Source organism: Aspergillus flavus, chromosome 5, assembly GCF_009017415.1.
Source record: "Aspergillus flavus chromosome 5, complete sequence".
In the NCBI taxonomy this organism is placed as follows: Eukaryota; Fungi; Ascomycota; class Eurotiomycetes; order Eurotiales; family Aspergillaceae; genus Aspergillus; species Aspergillus flavus.
The window spans coordinates 2,563,422-2,580,546 of record NC_092408.1 but is presented as its reverse complement, the minus strand read 5'-3'; the positions used below and the strand labels follow the sequence as shown (position 1 = coordinate 2,580,546).

Here is a 17,125-nt window from a genome sequence, read left to right as displayed (position 1 = left end):
GGGTATGCGGAGAACTTTAGTGGCGCGCGTTTGAACCGTGGACTTGAATATGTACCTGTCCCGGTTTCCACTAGCTTCACAACGACAAATATTAAGGCACAGTTGGAACTCCCGGCATCTGATGCACAAGGCTTGATATACTTTCAATAACTAGTCAAAATCATGGAAACAGGTGCGTGAGTACGCGCAACGTCTTGCCCAGTCAGAGAAGGAAAGCGAATATTTCATGCCACGGAGCGCTTTAAGCCACTACTGCCCTGTCTTATACCTTCCAGCAATGCGGCGTGACCGACTGGGAATCCTGGTACCAGCCTTCTTTACAGATGCAGTGCTCGTGGGACAATGTGATTATTCTAGAAACATCATAGCAAGATCCGCCAATGAAACATCGACCGGTCGACATGGATTGCCTTCTAGTGAGTAGTTGGGATGACCTTCAAGTTCTGCTGTTTTTTTCAAGTCCTACCTTTTCCCTCAGGGCCTTCCTCTCGCAGATAGTAGGGAGAGCTCTATGCAAATGAGTATAAGCCCACTCCCACAACGAAACAAAATATGCAAATTTTGCTTTCAAGGGTGCAGCAAAGAGATGGCTCGGCAACATTTCCCTCTACAGTGGCGATTTAGTAATGTTAAAGAGTTATTCGTGCGACATAGCGTCAAGCCATTAGCATTGGCTGCGAAGCTTGAGCGATCCAGGTTCAACCGCGCAGGCAGTACCTTGGTTTGCGCTTGCTTTTTCTTTCCTCATTCCCCTCGAATGTAACCCTACTCGCCTTGCCTTACGAGAAGTGTGGAGAAGGGAGACCAAATTCCGATGGCGTTTACCCCATGTGGAGACTCCTTGGCAGTCTCTCTCCGGGCGCAAGCCGAAGACCAGAATATGATCTTTTCGCTTCGGAGAACGTACCTGCTGCATTTCAAGCAGATTACCCCCCTGCGTATCACTGTGCGCATCGCATGTATTCTCGGAACAAACATGGCGTTGGTGGCTTTGTGGTGATGGTATACAAAAAGTATCCTCGCGAAAGCTTCACACTCGGTCCGCCCGGCACCCCATTCATATTAGTCACAGTTATACCGGTGGAGACCAGAATGCGGGATATTCGGGGCATATCTATTGATCGGCAAAGGTGCCCTGTATGAAAGAATATCCCGAGCGAAGCAGCCGTCACATGTAATGTGAGAAAAAAAGGTTATAAAAGATGGTCTTGCCTCGCAGGCGTATTTTCAAGTCATACGTCCCCCGACCTTTTTTGGATTGGCGATCTGTTGTAACATACTCGCCATGAAGAACCTTACCTTTGGCGTATACCTCACTGCTCTGGCAGGCGTGGGTTCTGCTGCACCCCATTTTTCGTCCAGTTCGTCGGGCCCTGCATCTGCACCCACTGGTGCTACCTATGCATCGGGCTTTGACATGACCAAAAGCTGGGCCAACCTGAGTCCATACAAGAATGCGGATACTTTCGGTGTTCCCAAGGGTATGCCGCAGGGCTGTGAGCTGTCACAAGTCCATGTGCTTCATCGCCATGCCGAGCGGTTTCCTACCAGCAATCTCTTGGATGGGAGAGGCATGGGAGATTTTGCCTCCAAGTTGGTCAACTATACCAAAGCCAAGCCAGGAAAGATGGTGGCTAAAGGCCCTCTGAAGTTCCTGAACGATTGGGAGTATGTGATTGGAGAAAATACATTGATGGAAAACGGTGCTGCTACTGAAGATGCATCCGGGGCCGACTTTTGGATCAAATACGGCAGGCTGTTATATCGCCCTGGCCGTGATAATGTGGCGGCCTGGAATGAGTCCCTCAATGTCTACCCCAATGGTACAGCACGACCAAAGCCCGTATTCCGTACCACATCCCAGGGGCGAATTTTGGAGAGTGCCCGCTGGTGGCTCAGTAAGCTTTTCAGTCATCCACCACAGGGTAGAATCTATTCAGTCTAACGAGATGAACCAGGTGGTTTCTTTGGCAACAGTGGTGCCAACAGCTCCTATGACCAGTATGATTTGGTTGTCATTCCAGAGACAACAGGTTTTTTCAATAATACTCTGGCTTCTTATGTTTCTTGTCTTGGGGACAAGACTGCCGGGTAAGTAACTCTCAGAGCCCGCTGTCTCCGTAGAGCGCAACTATGGACAGACTAAACTGACTTGCTCCGAACCAGCGATGAGTCTGCCCAGGTATTCATTCCTCGATATACCAAGAACGCTCTCTCCAGGCTGGCCAGTTACCTTCCCGAAGACTTCAATTTGACGGCCTACGATGTGCTTGCAATGCAAAACCTCTGTGTTTATGAGAACACAAGTCTAGGGGGGTCATTCTTCTGCTCCCTGTTCACCGAACAAGAGTGGAAGGACTTCGCCTATAATGTCGACATCCAGTACTATGGCAACTTCGCATTCGGCTCCCCGACTGGCCGTGCCCAAGGCATCGGCTACGTCCTGGAGCTCGCAGCTAGACTCGAAGGAAAGCTGATTCACTCTAGTGACACCAGCATCAACTCTACCTACGATGACAACACCGCCCAGTTCCCCCTGGGCCAGCCATTCTATATGGATATGTCCCATGATGATATCATTCTCTCAGTCATCTCCGCTCTCGGTCTTGAGCACTTCAAGTACGGCCCCCATGGTCTGCCAATCAACATAGACCACGCACCCTCCAACCGGACATTTGCCCTTAATGACCTGACTCCGTTCGGTGCACGATTCATGTCTGAGGTCTGGACTTGTCCCAGCAATGTTTCGTTTGACTCTTTGGATCCGATCCTCTATGTCAACCCTCGCCTAGAGTCCACGCGTAACACCAAGAGATACATCCGCTTTGTGCTTAACAATGCCCCACTACCTCTGGATGGACTGGTCGGATGTGAGGATTCTCAAAATGGTTTCTGCGCGGTCGATGGGTTCTTGAGTGGCGTCCCGACTCTGAAGGAGAATGCCAAGTACCAGGAGGCTTGTTTTGGTGAATATCCCACGGGGAAACAGGTAGAAGATGGTGTGCCATACTCATAGACCCCACTTTTGACGGGGTTGCCTCCATGAGATACTGTTGTTTGAAATTTTACCTCGGTGGCTCCCTATTTAGATTCGAATGTATACAACATAGACGTGTATGAATATGGCAATGTATGTACGAAATTCAGAGTCCAGCTGTCGTGCTGAGAATGCGGAGCAACGTGATCGCCAACATTTAGATTGAATCTTAAAATAAAGCGGATGCAGCATGCCCAAGTCTGATGTGATGGACCTCCTGTCAAGGAATTAGGGAAGCTAGCAGTGATGTCTACAGTGCACCTCAATTTGATACATTCCTGCTTGCATTCCTCTAGGTCTTCTCCTCTTACTGTAATGGTTGTTACTCTTCAGTTCCGTGTGACGAAGGGAGTATATTGCTATACTTTCCATGTTGCTAATTCGTCAACAACTCAATTTTCGCCATCGTCGTGTCAATCACAGCAATGTTTAGCCGCTAACAATTGGTATCAGTCGTCACGGCCAGTAAGGGATGAGGCTTCAATTGTATACGTGTCCAAATTGGGTGCAACTCTTCCAATTCTGCACAAATCTCCTCCGGATAGTCCCAGCAGCTCTCTGCCTCACTCATGCCACTCATATTTGGATAGGCCTGTTCACCATCAAAAGTGTGAGCGAGCGGGTACTTGAGGAGTATCATCACACTTCAACTGCACATTCCCGGTAGACATCTCGTTGCAGTTCGGGGGTACACCATATATCTTATATTGCGGTTTTCAAAGGCGCTGGAGGCCTCTGGGGATGCTGAATTTCACCTGCCATGTTCTTGTTGCGTAAATCGACAAGTCTAAACACAAGGGTAGTAGAAAGCCCCAGGTTTAACAATGTAAGGAATTTGATGTCCTCATCCCTTCTCACATGCCCGGTGTCACTGTATCACCCCCTGGTAAATCACTGTGGTACATTCATGATCACCTCGTTCACTTCCGTGAACAGTAGCATTGTACCATGGTTTTCAACCTGGCTACTACAAATGGAGCTCAAACCTTTGAGTGCGACGTTCCTGCAAGAAGCCACTCAAGAATTGCAAAGTATCTGAGCTCGAGGGCATGTCAGGTTCTGATGAGTTCCATACCAGTTGAGGCTGACATTTTTTCAGAAAACGAGCTTTTTTTCTTCCTTCTTCAGACATAAAACATACTCATGCCGCTGTCCCGCATAACCTGTGGCCAGCTAGTACTATTATCGCTACTCAAAGATCGCCCTTGCTTTTCCCAAACTTGCTTGGCTATGTTAAGGGCGAACTTGAAGTTCTGTAACCCACTTGCTTTGAACGACCTATTAAACCAGTTCGTGAACCAGTCTCGTAGGGTTGGGTCCAGCGCTTCACAGGCTGCGACGAATGCAGCCCACAACAAAGGGGCGGTAGGGATATCGCCACGATCACATCGTGACAAAGAGTCTTGAACCTGCCAGACCCTATCTTGCAGTATAGTTGGATCCACATCGTATATTCGCCGGTAGAAGAAGACCAGCAGTGCTTTGTGCAGAGCAAGGACCATATGACTGCTCAGTATAGTGTTGGCCTTAAAAGCACCATTCCCATTCAAGTCGTCGTCTTCATTGTCTTCGCCGTGGAAAGGGGAAGAGGAGGGTCTCCATGTACATATATACCGTTCAAGGCTCCGAGCCCGTGAAGAAAACTGTCTAAAGTCCAGGATATTTGACCCACCGTCTAGATCGGACATGTCTCGCTCATTCCCCAGGCGCGTCACTTGGGACAGCAAGAATAAAAGAGTCTCTGGCATACCAAACACATGAGGGTACATCGTAGAATCCCATCGACCCGGGATCTCAAGGTGGATGTCATTCTCACCCAAATGCTGTTCTTTTAGTTCATTCATTCTCTGATCAAGTCGGCCTTCCCATTGCCGAAGACGAAAAGAGGGACTAGAAGCCACGGACGTAATGGTATCTGGCGATTCATTCATCTCTTGTTGCATACTGGAGCCCCTTACATGCGACATTGATGTGCTCTCATAGAAGATGCGGAGATACACATAACAGTGGTGTAACAGTCGTACTTTCCGTGATTTACGTGTCTTAGGTATACCACGGAAGCGAATCCAATTTTCACAGTCCAGGAGACATCTCCTAATGCGATCTTCATTACCCTGATATGCCTGTTTATCTCCAAGCAGTTGGTTAGTATTGGCTCGCGGTATTTTCCTCTATTTACTTCTATATCAGAAGGGATGCTGATAAGATATCTGGCCACTTACGAAGACGGTGTTCATACACATTAAAGCGATGAGGATGTCTTTGTATTTACTCTTTTTCAGGGTAGCTGACATATCTTGAAGTGCCACCTTGAGATAATTCTGAGCGGAAACAGCGTATGACTCTGATTGCCTTTGCCAGTATTCACGATGCCCTTGCGACGTTGAAACTGCACGCTGCATGTAAGCACCAGTAGCTAGTATTGCATAGAAGATACACAACTGTGCATTACCTGGCTGCTCCCCCATGGTTAACTGAGCGAAAGTCCCCATGGCACTCGGCACGTGAAGAATATGCCAGGGAGACTTTGTGGATTGGACCGGGGAGAATGATGTGACCACCTGGCTTTTATATACTGATAACAGAAAAGGGGCATCCGCCGGAGCCAGATTGGGAATAGTTGGCGTGTACTGGATATGTTGGGACAATGATGGCAGATCCATCAACATTTCTGAGCTCTCAGTCACAGACTGCTGTGATGAACGTTCGTGATTTTCTGTCCCAGTAATGTTGAAGAAGCTTTCCGTTTGGAAGTCGCCTGTGGCATTTACATCTATCCCCCCAAAAAGACATTCCATAAGAGGGTCATTGATCAAGGCTTCCTCGAACGCCGTGTTGAAATCATCTGCGATAGGAACATGCTGATATGATGGAGGCTTTATGGAAGGGCATGTCAGCCCTTCAGTAGGCTCCAGCTCTGGCCGAGGTGCGCGGAAGGCACCAAATGGCCCTAGGTAAGTATCGAAATAGCTATCGGGATGTTGCTCCTGTTCTTCGCACTGATCATCAATCTGAAGCAGCAAAGTGGCTGCGTCATCTGGATTCACGCTGTCTACCAGCTCTTTACTCATCCTCTGCCGCATGTCTTCCGTAAACAAAGGTCGACGGCATCGTGAACCTTGCGTGTCAATTGCATCAAACACGAGCCTAATCTCGTACTTGTCACAGGTCAAGCCCAGATTTCGACACACTAAGCATGAGGGACGACTTTCGTCACATTTTACATGACGGCTACGACATGTGGCACAGCCTCCTAAGGACCTAGGTCGGGTTTTTGACACGGCAGAAGACGCCTTGGTCCCTCGGGAAGCAGTCGCAGCGGTCATTGTGGGTAAACCGTCCGAGCCCATGAGGGTGGAGGTAAGTGACCTCTATCAGTCGCATGGAATTGTGATTGATAAATCTGGAAAGATATACCAGAGGTGAGCATGAGAGACCGATGGGGTATGTGGTACGGGATGACTTGCCTTTTTGAAAGCATCAAAAAGCGGGGGGAGGCCTTCCGAGGATCCACTTTCCCAAGATGAAAAAAAACAAATGGACATCTGATAAGATATCGGTCACGGGTGCGTCAGATAAGAGAAGGCAACCTATGTATAATGTATATGCTATTTATTGAAGATGAATCGGGTTAACAGCAAACTTCTATTTGTAGGTCTTCATAAACTTTCAGTGACGATAGTCATGCAATACGCTTTTTTATCACCTTCTCTTAAAAAATAGACAAAATCCGAGCCTTCACGCAAAGCAACTGTCTAATGACCCCCAGCATACAACAAATCCTCCAAATAGCTTTCATCCTTGTAACATGCATCACCTTCTATGACTTGTCCGGGACTGAAATGCAAAGATAGATAGCCATAATCAGATGTATCTCCATACCAAGCAGCCATCGCCTTCCAGCATGGTCCTGCCGAAACCGCTTCTGAATGATCCATCAAAATCGCGTCACCTTGGCAGGGTTAGTAACTCACTCCATTTCGTTTTTCAAGAAAAGGGGGAAGAGACGAGATTAGGGCTCACCTTCATGATCATTCCTCGTCACTGATTGCCATGTATCACAAAGCCAACGTGACCAGTACAGCGCAGAATAACACAACAATCATCATCACTGGACCTGGCAGGAGTTAGACAGTGCTCCTTAAAGTTCTATCTTAGAACAATACGTACCTCCCCGGCCTGCCCATAAGCTTGTAGCTGGAGATTCAGATGAAGCTGATTTGTCCATGTTTGAGGCAAGAGCTCGGACAAGCTTGTCGCCCATAGATCTCAGAGTGTCGAAATCTGTGATATAAGTTTTATCCATGGCGTTATCAGGAAGAACAGCATCTTTGCCAGTGAAAAGAATATCTTTGCGATTCGTGAGCAGCTCCTTCCCTAAGACGTTAAGCCAACAAGAACACTTACAGGTGACATCTTTCGACGAATGGGCATTGTTCCCCTGTAGATCCTCCTTAGGGAAGCATGTCCTCGCCATCAGCCACGATGCTTCACCAGTAATTTGGGGGTCATCCCCATTAGAGTCGCCAAGGATCCCATAGTACATCTTGCCATTACTGAACATCGTCAATTCAATAGGTCCCGGCACAAAGGAAGGGAAACATACCAGATCACGGCTGCAAGATTATTTCCTGGCAGAATATCCTTATTTGCAGCCAGAAACCTATCGGGAATCACAATATAAGGCACTGCATATGCAGACAGAGTCCCCCAGTTTGTCTGCGATTGGCCATCTCGATTTCCCTGGGATAAGCATGTCAGAGGATGTACGTGCGTCACAAACTATTTGAAGGCCAATTACCTCGCATTTATGGTTTACTCCATCGCAATCCACATCCATATCAGCCACCCATGAAAGAGCAGCGCCCTAGAGTTAAGGAGGTCAGTAATGTGCCTACTCAGGCGAGGCTCTTAGATTCAACGCACCTCTTTAAAGGAGACCCAGTCGCTGTGTATGGTGGACGTTTCGGAATTACCCAGGCTAAAGGGATATGTTGCGTCCTTCGGAACTACGCTAGCTGCTGCAGCTGCTGCCCGAAGGACTGAGGTCGGCAGCGAGTCTGCTGCCGCAAAATCTGAGGCCGGTGGCCCATGGCTGGGGTTATTAAAAGCCGACATATCGGCTGTCTTACCCAGGCAGGAGCTAGCGAGTGTAAGATAGAGAGTCATGAGACTCGAGGCGCTCTTCGACGCCATCGTTTCGTAGGAGCGGGTGTAAAGTATGCCAGTAGGACAAGATAGAAACGGGGTATAAGAGTTGAAATCCTTGGGGGACAGAGATTAAAGTCTAGTAGAGAAGGATAAGTTACCGTAGATTTTCGTCACTTAGGGTTATGCTTTAATGACCTCAACAGTGTCCAAAGTTCACAGTTCACGCTCGGTATTTCATAATGAACCAACGCTTTGAGGTAACACAAACCCCCTTTCTTTTCGAGTTTTCCTTTTGTCTTCTAGAAGGGAAGAAGATGTGCAGTCATTGTGATTATCATTCTCGGAGTCATCCATCGCCTGACCTTTTCCCATAGGGTAATTCACCAGTCATGCATGACTCTACTAAACTGAACAACTCAAAGACTAGGTACGTACGACGTACCACGTACTATAAACTAAGTTATGTTTGTACATGGACGCAGGAGATTAGTCATGCTCTTTATGTTAGTTATGCTATGTCATATCATGCCAAGAATAACTTAGTTAACTAGTCAACTTAGGTAAGGACTTAACGGACCTCCAGCCCCATTTAACTAACGGATACCTCTTTCTAGGCAGCCTATTTTTTTTTCGGTGCCTGCGTGTGACAGTGAGAGAGGGGGCTATCAATTAATTTCCTCCACCATGTCCGAAGAATCTTCCCAGACTCGGGTTCGACTTCCCACGAAAATCCTGAGCGAATTGGGACTGCTCTCCCTCTGGAAATCCTCTCTAGATGTGAAATTGCTTTGCGCCCAGCGATTTGTTCGGTTGTTTGCTTATGGTGGCTCAACCCTCATTTTGGCCTCCTATCTGTCCTCATTGGGCATTTCCGATGCCCGTATTGGCCTCTTTATGACCTTAACTCTGGTTGGTGATGTGGTCATTAGCTTCTTCCTGACCCTTTTTGCCGATACAATGGGCCGCAAAGCTGTTCTCCTACTAGGCTCGGTTTTGATGGTAGGTAGTGGTGTCATTTTCGCCTTATTCGACAACTTCTGGATTCTCCTGGCGGCGGCAGTTCTCGGAGTGATCAGTCCAAGGTAAGCCTTCGGACCTTGTTCGAGTTCTGTATCTATATTCTTACGTCGCCCAATAGTGGAAATGAAATTGGACCCTTCCGAGCTGTTGAAGAGTCTACGCTGGCTCACCTCACACCGCATGAATTGCTGAGCGATATATTCGCCTGGTATTCTCTCATTGGCACCGCAGGCACGGCCCTGGGCATGATGGCCTGTGGGTGGGCCATCAATCTACTGCAAGTGAATCGGGGATGGCAATTTATCGCTGCTTGTCAGATGATCTTTTTTGCGTACGCAGCTATTGGTGCTCTCAAATTCATTCTTGCTGCTATTTTGAGTCCGCACGTGGAGGCAGAGAAACAAAAGCCTGTTGAACGGCAGGGTCAGCAAGGCGGTAACGGTGAGACCCAGCCTCTCCTGGGTGGCGGCGAGCAGCCTCCAAAGAAGACTGGCTTCTTCTCTTTCCTAGGTGACAGAGACCTTGTGGCGTTGGTCGTCAGACTCTCCATTCTCTTTGCTCTCGACTCATTCGCGTCGGGCTTGGCATCTATGTATGTACTTCACGGATAGCCGTGCCAGTTCTTTATATTCGGTGCAGAATGCCATGCTAACAGTTGCAGGTCGTGGATGACTTATTTCTTCAAACGCAAATTCTCCCTGCCGGAGGGTGAACTCGGTTCCATCTTCTTTACGACAAGCATCATCGCCGCTGCGTCCATGTTGGTAGCCTCTTCCATTGCCAAGCGCATTGGCAATGTCAAGGTTAGAGCGCCGTACTAGATTATATTATAGGGAAATAATCAAAGCTGATCATAGGATACAGACGATGGTCTTCACTCATCTTCCTTCTGCCATTTGTCTGGCTCTTATTCCGGTTCCGAATATATTACCTCTAGCCCTGACCTTTTTGGTGCTCCGAGCCTGTTCCCAGAACATGGATGTGGCACCGCGCTCGGCTTTCCTCGCTGCAGCGCTTCCCTCGGACAAACGCACCGCCATCATGGGTGCCATCAATGTGGTTAAGACCAGCAGTCAGAGTCTAGGTCCACTCATCACCGGGGTACTATCGAATCATGGTCTATTTGGTCTTTCTTTTACCATTGCGGGTATTTTGAAGGCCATCTATGATATCGGCATGCTACTCAGTTTCGCTGGAACGGAGCCCGTCCGTCGCCAGAGATCTGGCCAGGACGACGCAAGTGCATGAGTTGCACTTGAGCTAAAAGCCCTCCTGTCGTAGGGTGTGTGGATGCAATTGGGCCTCTCGATAAATGCGATAGCTTATATCCGCAGTAAAAAGTAGAAACAGACGAAAGAAGAGCTTAGATAGTGCTCTTTATTGTTTTTCCCTTCCCCGCCTTGTTTTACCATGGGGGCACACCCCGAACCAGCATTATAACAATAGCAAAGCCCAGAAATATGGCTGTATATATGTTACTAATGTCTTGCTAAAAAGAAAAAAAAAACGTTGGCCCCTTGCACATCCCTCCAAACAGACTCCACTTACAACCCTCGATGTGATCTTTTAAATCAGCTATCTTATTTATTGATTGATTGCGAGTACTCAGTCACACCAAATTCACCTCCAACAATATATTTGGAATTACAGTACTATTCGCAGGCATTGAGTACGTGAGATTCCAGTACATGAAGTCACTAGGAGTATATTAGCCTCTGCAGGTCAAGTTCAGGTCGTCAGAAAACATACTTTATGGTGGCATCGCTTGCACTATATGATACCCTCAGCTTCGGGTCAAAAGTTCCGGACACTCTGACATTCAATCCTACAAGATCTTCCCAGCCTGCAACATCTTTCTTCTGGGTAAAAGGAGAGACTAGGAATTGGAATTGAGAGTCTGACGTCCCCTGGGGATAAGTTAGGTTAAGATAACCCGGTCCAACGACGGCGTCGAGAGCCTGTTCTGTCGCATATAACTATAAGATGTTAGGCAGTCCTTTGACGCTACCTAAGTAGGGGGTGTGCGCATACTGTAATCCAACCAACTCCAGCTCCAGTATCCCACTGGACCACCGCCGAGTTAAATGTAGACGGATTCATAGCCGGCCCGCCTATAACAGTCTCGTTGAAACTTTCTGCTCCGATGCTTATCTTTTCGCCTAACCACGCACTGATATTCCGGGGAACATAGTCGTAGGGGATTGACTGTGCCGACGTGCTGACCATGTGCTCTCCAGGGAAGGTCCTTAGAGCATCTACTGCCGTAGCGGGGACCAAGGAGTTATGGAAGCTCGAGAGTATAGCCACAAGCGGAGAAATGGCAAAATCAGCGTTATGAGACATCATATAGACCTATTCGAATTAGCCTCGAGAAGACCGATTGTATAACAAGCATCTTATACCTTATCAATAACAGGTGAAGTTTCCTTCCCAACAAGGGTCCAGATATGCGCAGACATGATTCCGAAATACTTCTGCATGTCGAATCCATAAGAGCGGTCCCATGGACCCGCAAGATTCTTGAGCTCTGCGTGATATAGTTGAGCGATATTACTCCATGTAGCTTGCAGTATTGTCTTTCCTTTTGCTTTCATCACTGAACTCTCTGCGGCGTACTTTGTCCACATCGTCAGCGCAATCAGGGAGACGCCAGTATACGTTGCGCTGTTGAACTCTGACAGAGTGTTCGCTCGGTCAAAAAGACCAATAACCTCATTCGCATAGTTTTCACCGGCCAGCGTCATGTTGGCATCTGCGTATTTCTCGCCGGTCCAACCACTCACAATGGCTCTCATTAATGCCTTCAGGACCAGTTATCAGACATTACACTACACGAAGCCAAGCCGTCCGTCTCTTACCGGGTTAGTATACGAGGGATACAGGTTGTCCCCGTCGACTCCTCCAACTCGATAAGCATCTCCAATGGTGCTATTGTAGAGGGATTCGAGCATAAGTTGGGTTACACTCGGGTTGATCAGATGGGGAAACTCCTCCAAGGCGATGATAAAGGCCGTCCCGATAAAGCCTCTCCAGTTGGGATCCCAAGTGTCATAGAGGCTCGACTGATACGCCGAAGTACCCACGGTGGGTTCCTCGGGGTACACGGGGTAATCCCCATACCTGTACAGGTGAGCGGACATCCGACACTTTACGTTCAAACACAAGCCCACCATTGATCTGCAGGGTCCTTGAATTGCATTTCGATTACATTCTGGATGATTGCCATCGCCTGCGCCACGTCATCATCCTGGTTCCGAGCTAACAATCCCACTGCGTACCAGACGGACGTCCTTGTGTCGTGACGCAAAGCTGTAGTCGCACTAGGGCTGAAGACATACGCAGCTTTCGGGTCATATATTCGATCTAAATAGTCCATCGATTCTGAAAAGAGCTGGCATGCGTCTTTGGACCACGGGCCAGGGCACAAGCTCCCCGAGACAGTCGTGGCACATGCGACAAGTGCTAGGGCTTTGCAAACGATCGATCTCATATTCAACAACATCATCTTTCTTTCTTCTTTTTTGTTTCGGGTCAAACGCGCGCAAGGGGTGTTTTTTTTAAGAAAAAAATATCTCAATGGGACAATTGGGCCGAGTTATAAATATGTGTGTCCATTTCCACGGTAGGTGGGTCAGGATGTTGGCTCTATTAGACGGTGGGAAAAGTGCTTTCCCAAACACACAGTCCCTTCCTTTTGTCTGCGGGGTGGGAGTGATAGTAGACTGACCTGTTCATACTTGAGCTACATTGATTGGTGCGAAATTCTGCCACGGGAATTTGTCCGGTGCAGTCGAACTTATGTTTAGTACATTTATATGTATTAAATAAATAAATGTACAAGATTCTCGGAGTTCATCCGACGCCCCCTCATATCACAACATCAACTTAAACGCCGGATCTCGATCATCGTTATACCCCACGTACGCTGCATATCTACCCTTCTTCTTGTCTCTGTTCACTTTGGCACAGTAGAGAATGTTAAGTAAAACCCTACAGTGAGAAGTCAGTCGTCATCTCGATCAAGCATGGCATGTACATACATGAACCATGCAAAAACAAGGAGGGCTAGAATAATGGTGTGACCACGGTGATACTGTGGTTTGTCCTTGTCAGGATAGTTGAACGCTAGTCGCTCGTTAGTGCATAGCTTGCTGGAGGGCCCATACCTAGGCCAACTTACTAGCCACGAAACCACCGCAGTTAGCGATAGTCAGCTGCATCGCTGACGTTGTGGCACGCTTATAGTGTCCCGCTGAGTTATTCGTATTCCATACCAGAATACATGGGACGCTACTATACATCCCGGTAGCCATCAGGAAGGTCATTCCATACTTGACTTTTGCAGACTGGATATTGGCAATCGCTCCGTACCCCGCAATTGCAATAGGCAGAGTGAAAAGCATAATAGGGCCTCGCAGCTTCAAGCGATCCGAAATAAAAGCCACGAATACTGTTACCCGTTAACACCATCTTTGTCGCGGTCTATGGTTTGCTTGCCCTACCCGTTAAGGCAGCCGCGACGGCATATGGAACCACCGTCCACAACTGCACGGCGTTTGGGTCAGTTGCAAACCCACTTTCGTCAATAATAGTAGGCAGCTAGATAAAGCAAGGTCTCCAATCAGTTATCTCCTAGGTAAGATGATAGGTTGATCAAACATACAAACAACCCGAACGAGTACAATCCGGACAATATGGCAAAATACGCCGCTGCAGAAAACCACATCTGGGGGTCTAGCAGTCCCCTTCGCACTTCAGACCATCTTAAGGTCTCCAATTCATCCCCCGAGGGACTTCTTCCCTGTCAGTAACCGCTCGGAGAGGTAAAGAAGAAAGCCAAAAAAAAAAAAAAAAGAAAAAAAAAAAAGAAAATCCAGAAGATATGAAAAACGAAAGGGGGGGACGGAACAGGGAGGAAGACATACGACTGAGGTGCGGATGGATTATCAAGCATTATCCTTTCCTGTGCAAACGACCGCTCTTCGGGGGTCAAAAACGTCGCTGTTTCTAAATTATTTGGGAGGCCAACATAACTGAGGCAGCCGCATAAGAATGTCTGCTTCAATATTAAAATGGGCCAGTGCCATCTTTCTCGTGTATAACAGTGCCTACCAGCAGCCCCTCGATAATCAAAATCCAACGCCAGCCCTCCAGTCCGCCCCGAGGGCCAATTTCAGCCAGCCCACGAGCTAAGAGTCCTAGTATGTATCATCGTACGTGAGTCGCATGGGGGAGGTATGGAAAAGATCAACGTCATGCAAAAAACCATACCTCCAAAAGCACCAGACAATGACGCAGCGGTGTAAAACAACCCAATGCGTAAGGCTAGGTCCCCTCTTCGGTAGAAGAACGATAGATACAGTACCTAATCATATCAGCCTCATATAACTAAGGGGAAAGAAGAGCATATTTACCATCCCAGGAAGCAATCCTCCCTCCGCAACACCCAAAATAGCACGGACAGCCACAAACCCCGCAAAGTTGCGAACAAAGCCGAGGCACATAGTAATAACACCCCAAACTATACTGAGCCATGGCAGCCAAATTTTCGGTGATGCCTTCTTCATGATGAGGTTACTCGGGAGTTCGCTTACGTGGGGAGTACTCCGATTAGCCCACACGAATTGTGACACATGAATATACATGCGATGGCGTTGATTCTTCATGATGTTTGAGGTCTGGGTGGCTCAACATACCTGCATATGTAGGTCAGATAGAAGACTGCCAAGCCAATATCATATTGACGACCAGTGATGTTGAGGTCGTCCTCGAGGCCGAGGATCTTCGCATTACCGACATTGGTACGATCCAAGAAGGAACATAGGAAGAGCATGGCTAAGATTGGGAGGATCCTGTCAAGACACCTCAGTAATTCTGTGGAGGTCTAGGGTGCCACACTCTATATTTCTACCTTGTATCCAATTTGAATAGAATACTCCGGACCAACATCTCCTGGGCAGTATCGCCAGAAACTGCTCCCGTAAATAACGTGGGTGTCTCATCTTCAACCAACTCTGTGCTTTGCTTGATGGACTCCATGACGATACGGTGGTAAGAAAACGACCAAAGTTATCCAAGAGCGAGTTAGGTAGAATATATACACTTCGTTGGAGGAATGGGACAGACATGGATCGTCATTTTCGGTGACCACTTTTCACAACCGATCCTATGATGGTCCTATTGGTCTTCAAGTATGAAAAAGGCAAAAGAAACAAATGTGGATTTCTTTCCCCGCATTTTCTTTTCCTTTGCCTTTTCCCCAGACCAAGAAAAGCTTCTATTCGTACCATGCATACTGTAAGATACAAGTGTGCTATGTATGTATGTTACTGTACCTTACATGTTATATACGCTGCACGGGTATCGGCGCCACTCGGGATCAAGGGTCTCATCGGTATCCATTTCTAGTGCCGAGGCGTCAATTCGAGAACTCAAACATGAATAGGTTCATCCCCGTCCTTTTCTTCAACTTTCCTCCAACCACAAGTTCTCCGGCTTTAAGTAAACCAAAGCAACATGTCCAAGCTACCCAACAGTTTGAAGGCACTGATCAACGCCCCAAAAGCACGCCCGAATACGGTTCCGGCTCCGCCCAACATCAGATCCGTCTACCAGAAGATTCAACAGACGGCGCAATCGAACAATGTCTCGCAGCCATCCTGGCTAGCTTTGTCGGTTAGTACCACTCTCTCGGCTTCCTACATCCCCAAAAGGGGAGAGGACATGTCTTCCAGAAAGATACTCATTTCCTTCCAGACAGCCGCCACGATGACGATGAACTCCCCGGAGTCCCTTGCCATTCTCTTCCAACTAGCCACGGCCTCCCAGTCCACCGATGAGGGTGTATCCGTCGCTGAATTGATGCGGGAGGTTGGCCTGAAGTGCATTAGCTTCAATGGCATCCCTCGTACCATTAACTGTTTAAACGTCTTCAAGGCCAGCCTTCCGGATTCAGTCGCTGAGAAACTATCGCGCTCTCCTGCCCGAGCCCCAACGCCGGAGAATATTGATGAGATTGCCCACCGCGGCCGTGCTTTGTGGGACTCGATATATCGCCCATTTGAGTCAAAGCTATATAGCAAATTAGCCGACTCTCATCCTGATCTACCCGTCCATATCTTGAACAGTCATTATGGGGCGCTCTTGTCAGATCCAGCTAATCGACGTACTGGTGCAACTGCGGGTAGAATCTCAACTTCGATTGTTGCCGTTGCATGCCTGCGTGCTCAGTCTGGCGTTGGCCCGCAGGTGACATCGCACGTATTTGGGCTGCGCAAAGCCCTCGAGGACGGGACCTGGGTAGGCGACGCCGAAAGCGAGGAGGGGGCTAAATGGCTTGCAAGCGACGAAGGTAATACTTGGATCTTGAAGAGCGTGGATGACATCGTGGAGTCAATCAGCGAAGGGACAGGATCCAATTTTGCCCCATCTAGGGGCTCGAAACTCTAAATACACGTAAATTCAACAATCCGATATTGTACTGCACATATAAAATCACGATTGCTAACATCGATATTTACATATTCTCCCATGATTCTAAACAGCATATATCAAGGGGCTTAATCCGGGCACAGGGCAGCCGCCTAGGGACACAGGGAACCTACCTACCGCCTGCCTAAATGTCTACCATATACCTACCACCCTGCCCACCGTGGACCGCCCGCCTAACTAGAAAGCCTAGTAAAGGCCAACTTTAGGGACTGTAATCCTTAGATTAGGTACCGGTATTCCTAAGCTTAGGCATATGAACCCCTAAATCTAGACTAAGTACCCCTAAACTTAATATACTAGTATCCTATCAAAATGTACCTAATAATTTCTTGCTAACCTAGATCTTTGTAAAGTTAGTAAAATTAGCTATATAAAATTAAATAATTACTAATTTTTAGATTAGATTAAACGACTTAATTAGCTTTA

The 17,125-nt window shown here is 47.8% G+C and overlaps 8 protein-coding genes across 8 annotated transcripts; 4 read left to right on the top strand and 4 right to left on the bottom strand.

The window, feature by feature from the left end:
• Positions 1-1,285: 1,285 nt before the first annotated feature.
• Positions 1,286-3,016, top strand: F9C07_8626 (putative extracellular phytase; the record flags this gene model as incomplete). Its single annotated transcript, XM_071511802.1, has 3 exons — positions 1,286-1,910; positions 1,959-2,091; positions 2,167-3,016. 3 exons carry the CDS (start codon positions 1,286-1,288, stop codon positions 3,014-3,016), a joined length of 1,608 nt encoding a protein of 535 aa, XP_071364480.1.
• A 1,145-nt stretch (positions 3,017-4,161) lies between these two features.
• On the bottom strand, positions 4,162-6,363 carry F9C07_2073110 (fungal-specific transcription factor domain-containing protein; the record flags this gene model as incomplete). The annotated part of the gene is made up of 2 exons (XM_041293038.2): positions 4,162-5,160; positions 5,260-6,363. The coding sequence occupies 2 exons, from the start codon at positions 6,361-6,363 to the stop codon at positions 4,162-4,164; spliced, it is 2,103 nt and encodes a 700-aa protein (XP_041147837.2).
• A 606-nt stretch (positions 6,364-6,969) lies between these two features.
• On the bottom strand, positions 6,970-8,872 carry F9C07_2164184 (fungal chitosanase of glycosyl hydrolase group 75-domain-containing protein). The gene is made up of 6 exons (XM_071509317.1): positions 8,804-8,872; positions 7,964-8,749; positions 7,839-7,904; positions 7,644-7,780; positions 7,061-7,593; positions 6,970-6,989 (listed from the first exon to the last, which is right to left on the bottom strand). The coding sequence occupies exons 2-5, from the start codon at positions 8,231-8,233 to the stop codon at positions 7,179-7,181; spliced, it is 888 nt and encodes a 295-aa protein (XP_071364479.1). The 5' UTR covers positions 8,234-8,749; positions 8,804-8,872; the 3' UTR covers positions 6,970-6,989; positions 7,061-7,178.
• F9C07_8623 (major facilitator superfamily domain-containing protein) lies at positions 8,873-10,456 on the top strand (the record flags this gene model as incomplete). Its single annotated transcript, XM_041293045.1, has 4 exons — positions 8,873-9,270; positions 9,327-9,800; positions 9,870-10,011; positions 10,073-10,456. The coding sequence occupies 4 exons, from the start codon at positions 8,873-8,875 to the stop codon at positions 10,454-10,456; spliced, it is 1,398 nt and encodes a 465-aa protein (XP_041147835.1).
• Positions 10,457-10,636: 180 nt separating this feature from the next.
• Positions 10,637-12,992, bottom strand: F9C07_1677559 (uncharacterized protein). The gene is made up of 6 exons (XM_071508305.1): positions 12,379-12,992; positions 12,067-12,328; positions 11,611-12,009; positions 11,240-11,560; positions 10,958-11,184; positions 10,637-10,905 (listed from the first exon to the last, which is right to left on the bottom strand). Exons 1-6 carry the CDS (start codon positions 12,711-12,713, stop codon positions 10,818-10,820), a joined length of 1,632 nt encoding a protein of 543 aa, XP_071364478.1. The 5' UTR covers positions 12,714-12,992; the 3' UTR covers positions 10,637-10,817.
• Positions 12,993-13,105: 113 nt separating this feature from the next.
• Positions 13,106-17,038, bottom strand: F9C07_2164153 (major facilitator superfamily domain-containing protein). Its single transcript, XM_071509316.1, has 10 exons — positions 15,120-17,038; positions 14,905-15,060; positions 14,623-14,797; positions 14,480-14,573; positions 14,321-14,406; positions 14,134-14,264; positions 13,872-14,001; positions 13,711-13,807; positions 13,205-13,658; positions 13,106-13,128 (listed from the first exon to the last, which is right to left on the bottom strand). Exons 1-9 carry the CDS (start codon positions 15,245-15,247, stop codon positions 13,375-13,377), a joined length of 1,281 nt encoding a protein of 426 aa, XP_071364477.1. The 5' UTR covers positions 15,248-17,038; the 3' UTR covers positions 13,106-13,128; positions 13,205-13,374.
• F9C07_8619 (uncharacterized protein) lies at positions 15,402-15,653 on the top strand (the record flags this gene model as incomplete). The annotated part of the gene is made up of 2 exons (XM_071511801.1): positions 15,402-15,505; positions 15,593-15,653. 2 exons carry the CDS (start codon positions 15,402-15,404, stop codon positions 15,651-15,653), a joined length of 165 nt encoding a protein of 54 aa, XP_071364476.1.
• F9C07_1677618 (uncharacterized protein) lies at positions 15,488-17,014 on the top strand. The gene is made up of 4 exons (XM_071508306.1): positions 15,488-15,529; positions 15,617-15,883; positions 15,965-16,663; positions 16,753-17,014. Exons 2-3 carry the CDS (start codon positions 15,725-15,727, stop codon positions 16,655-16,657), a joined length of 852 nt encoding a protein of 283 aa, XP_071364475.1. The 5' UTR covers positions 15,488-15,529; positions 15,617-15,724; the 3' UTR covers positions 16,658-16,663; positions 16,753-17,014.
• Positions 17,039-17,125: the final 87 nt, after the last annotated feature.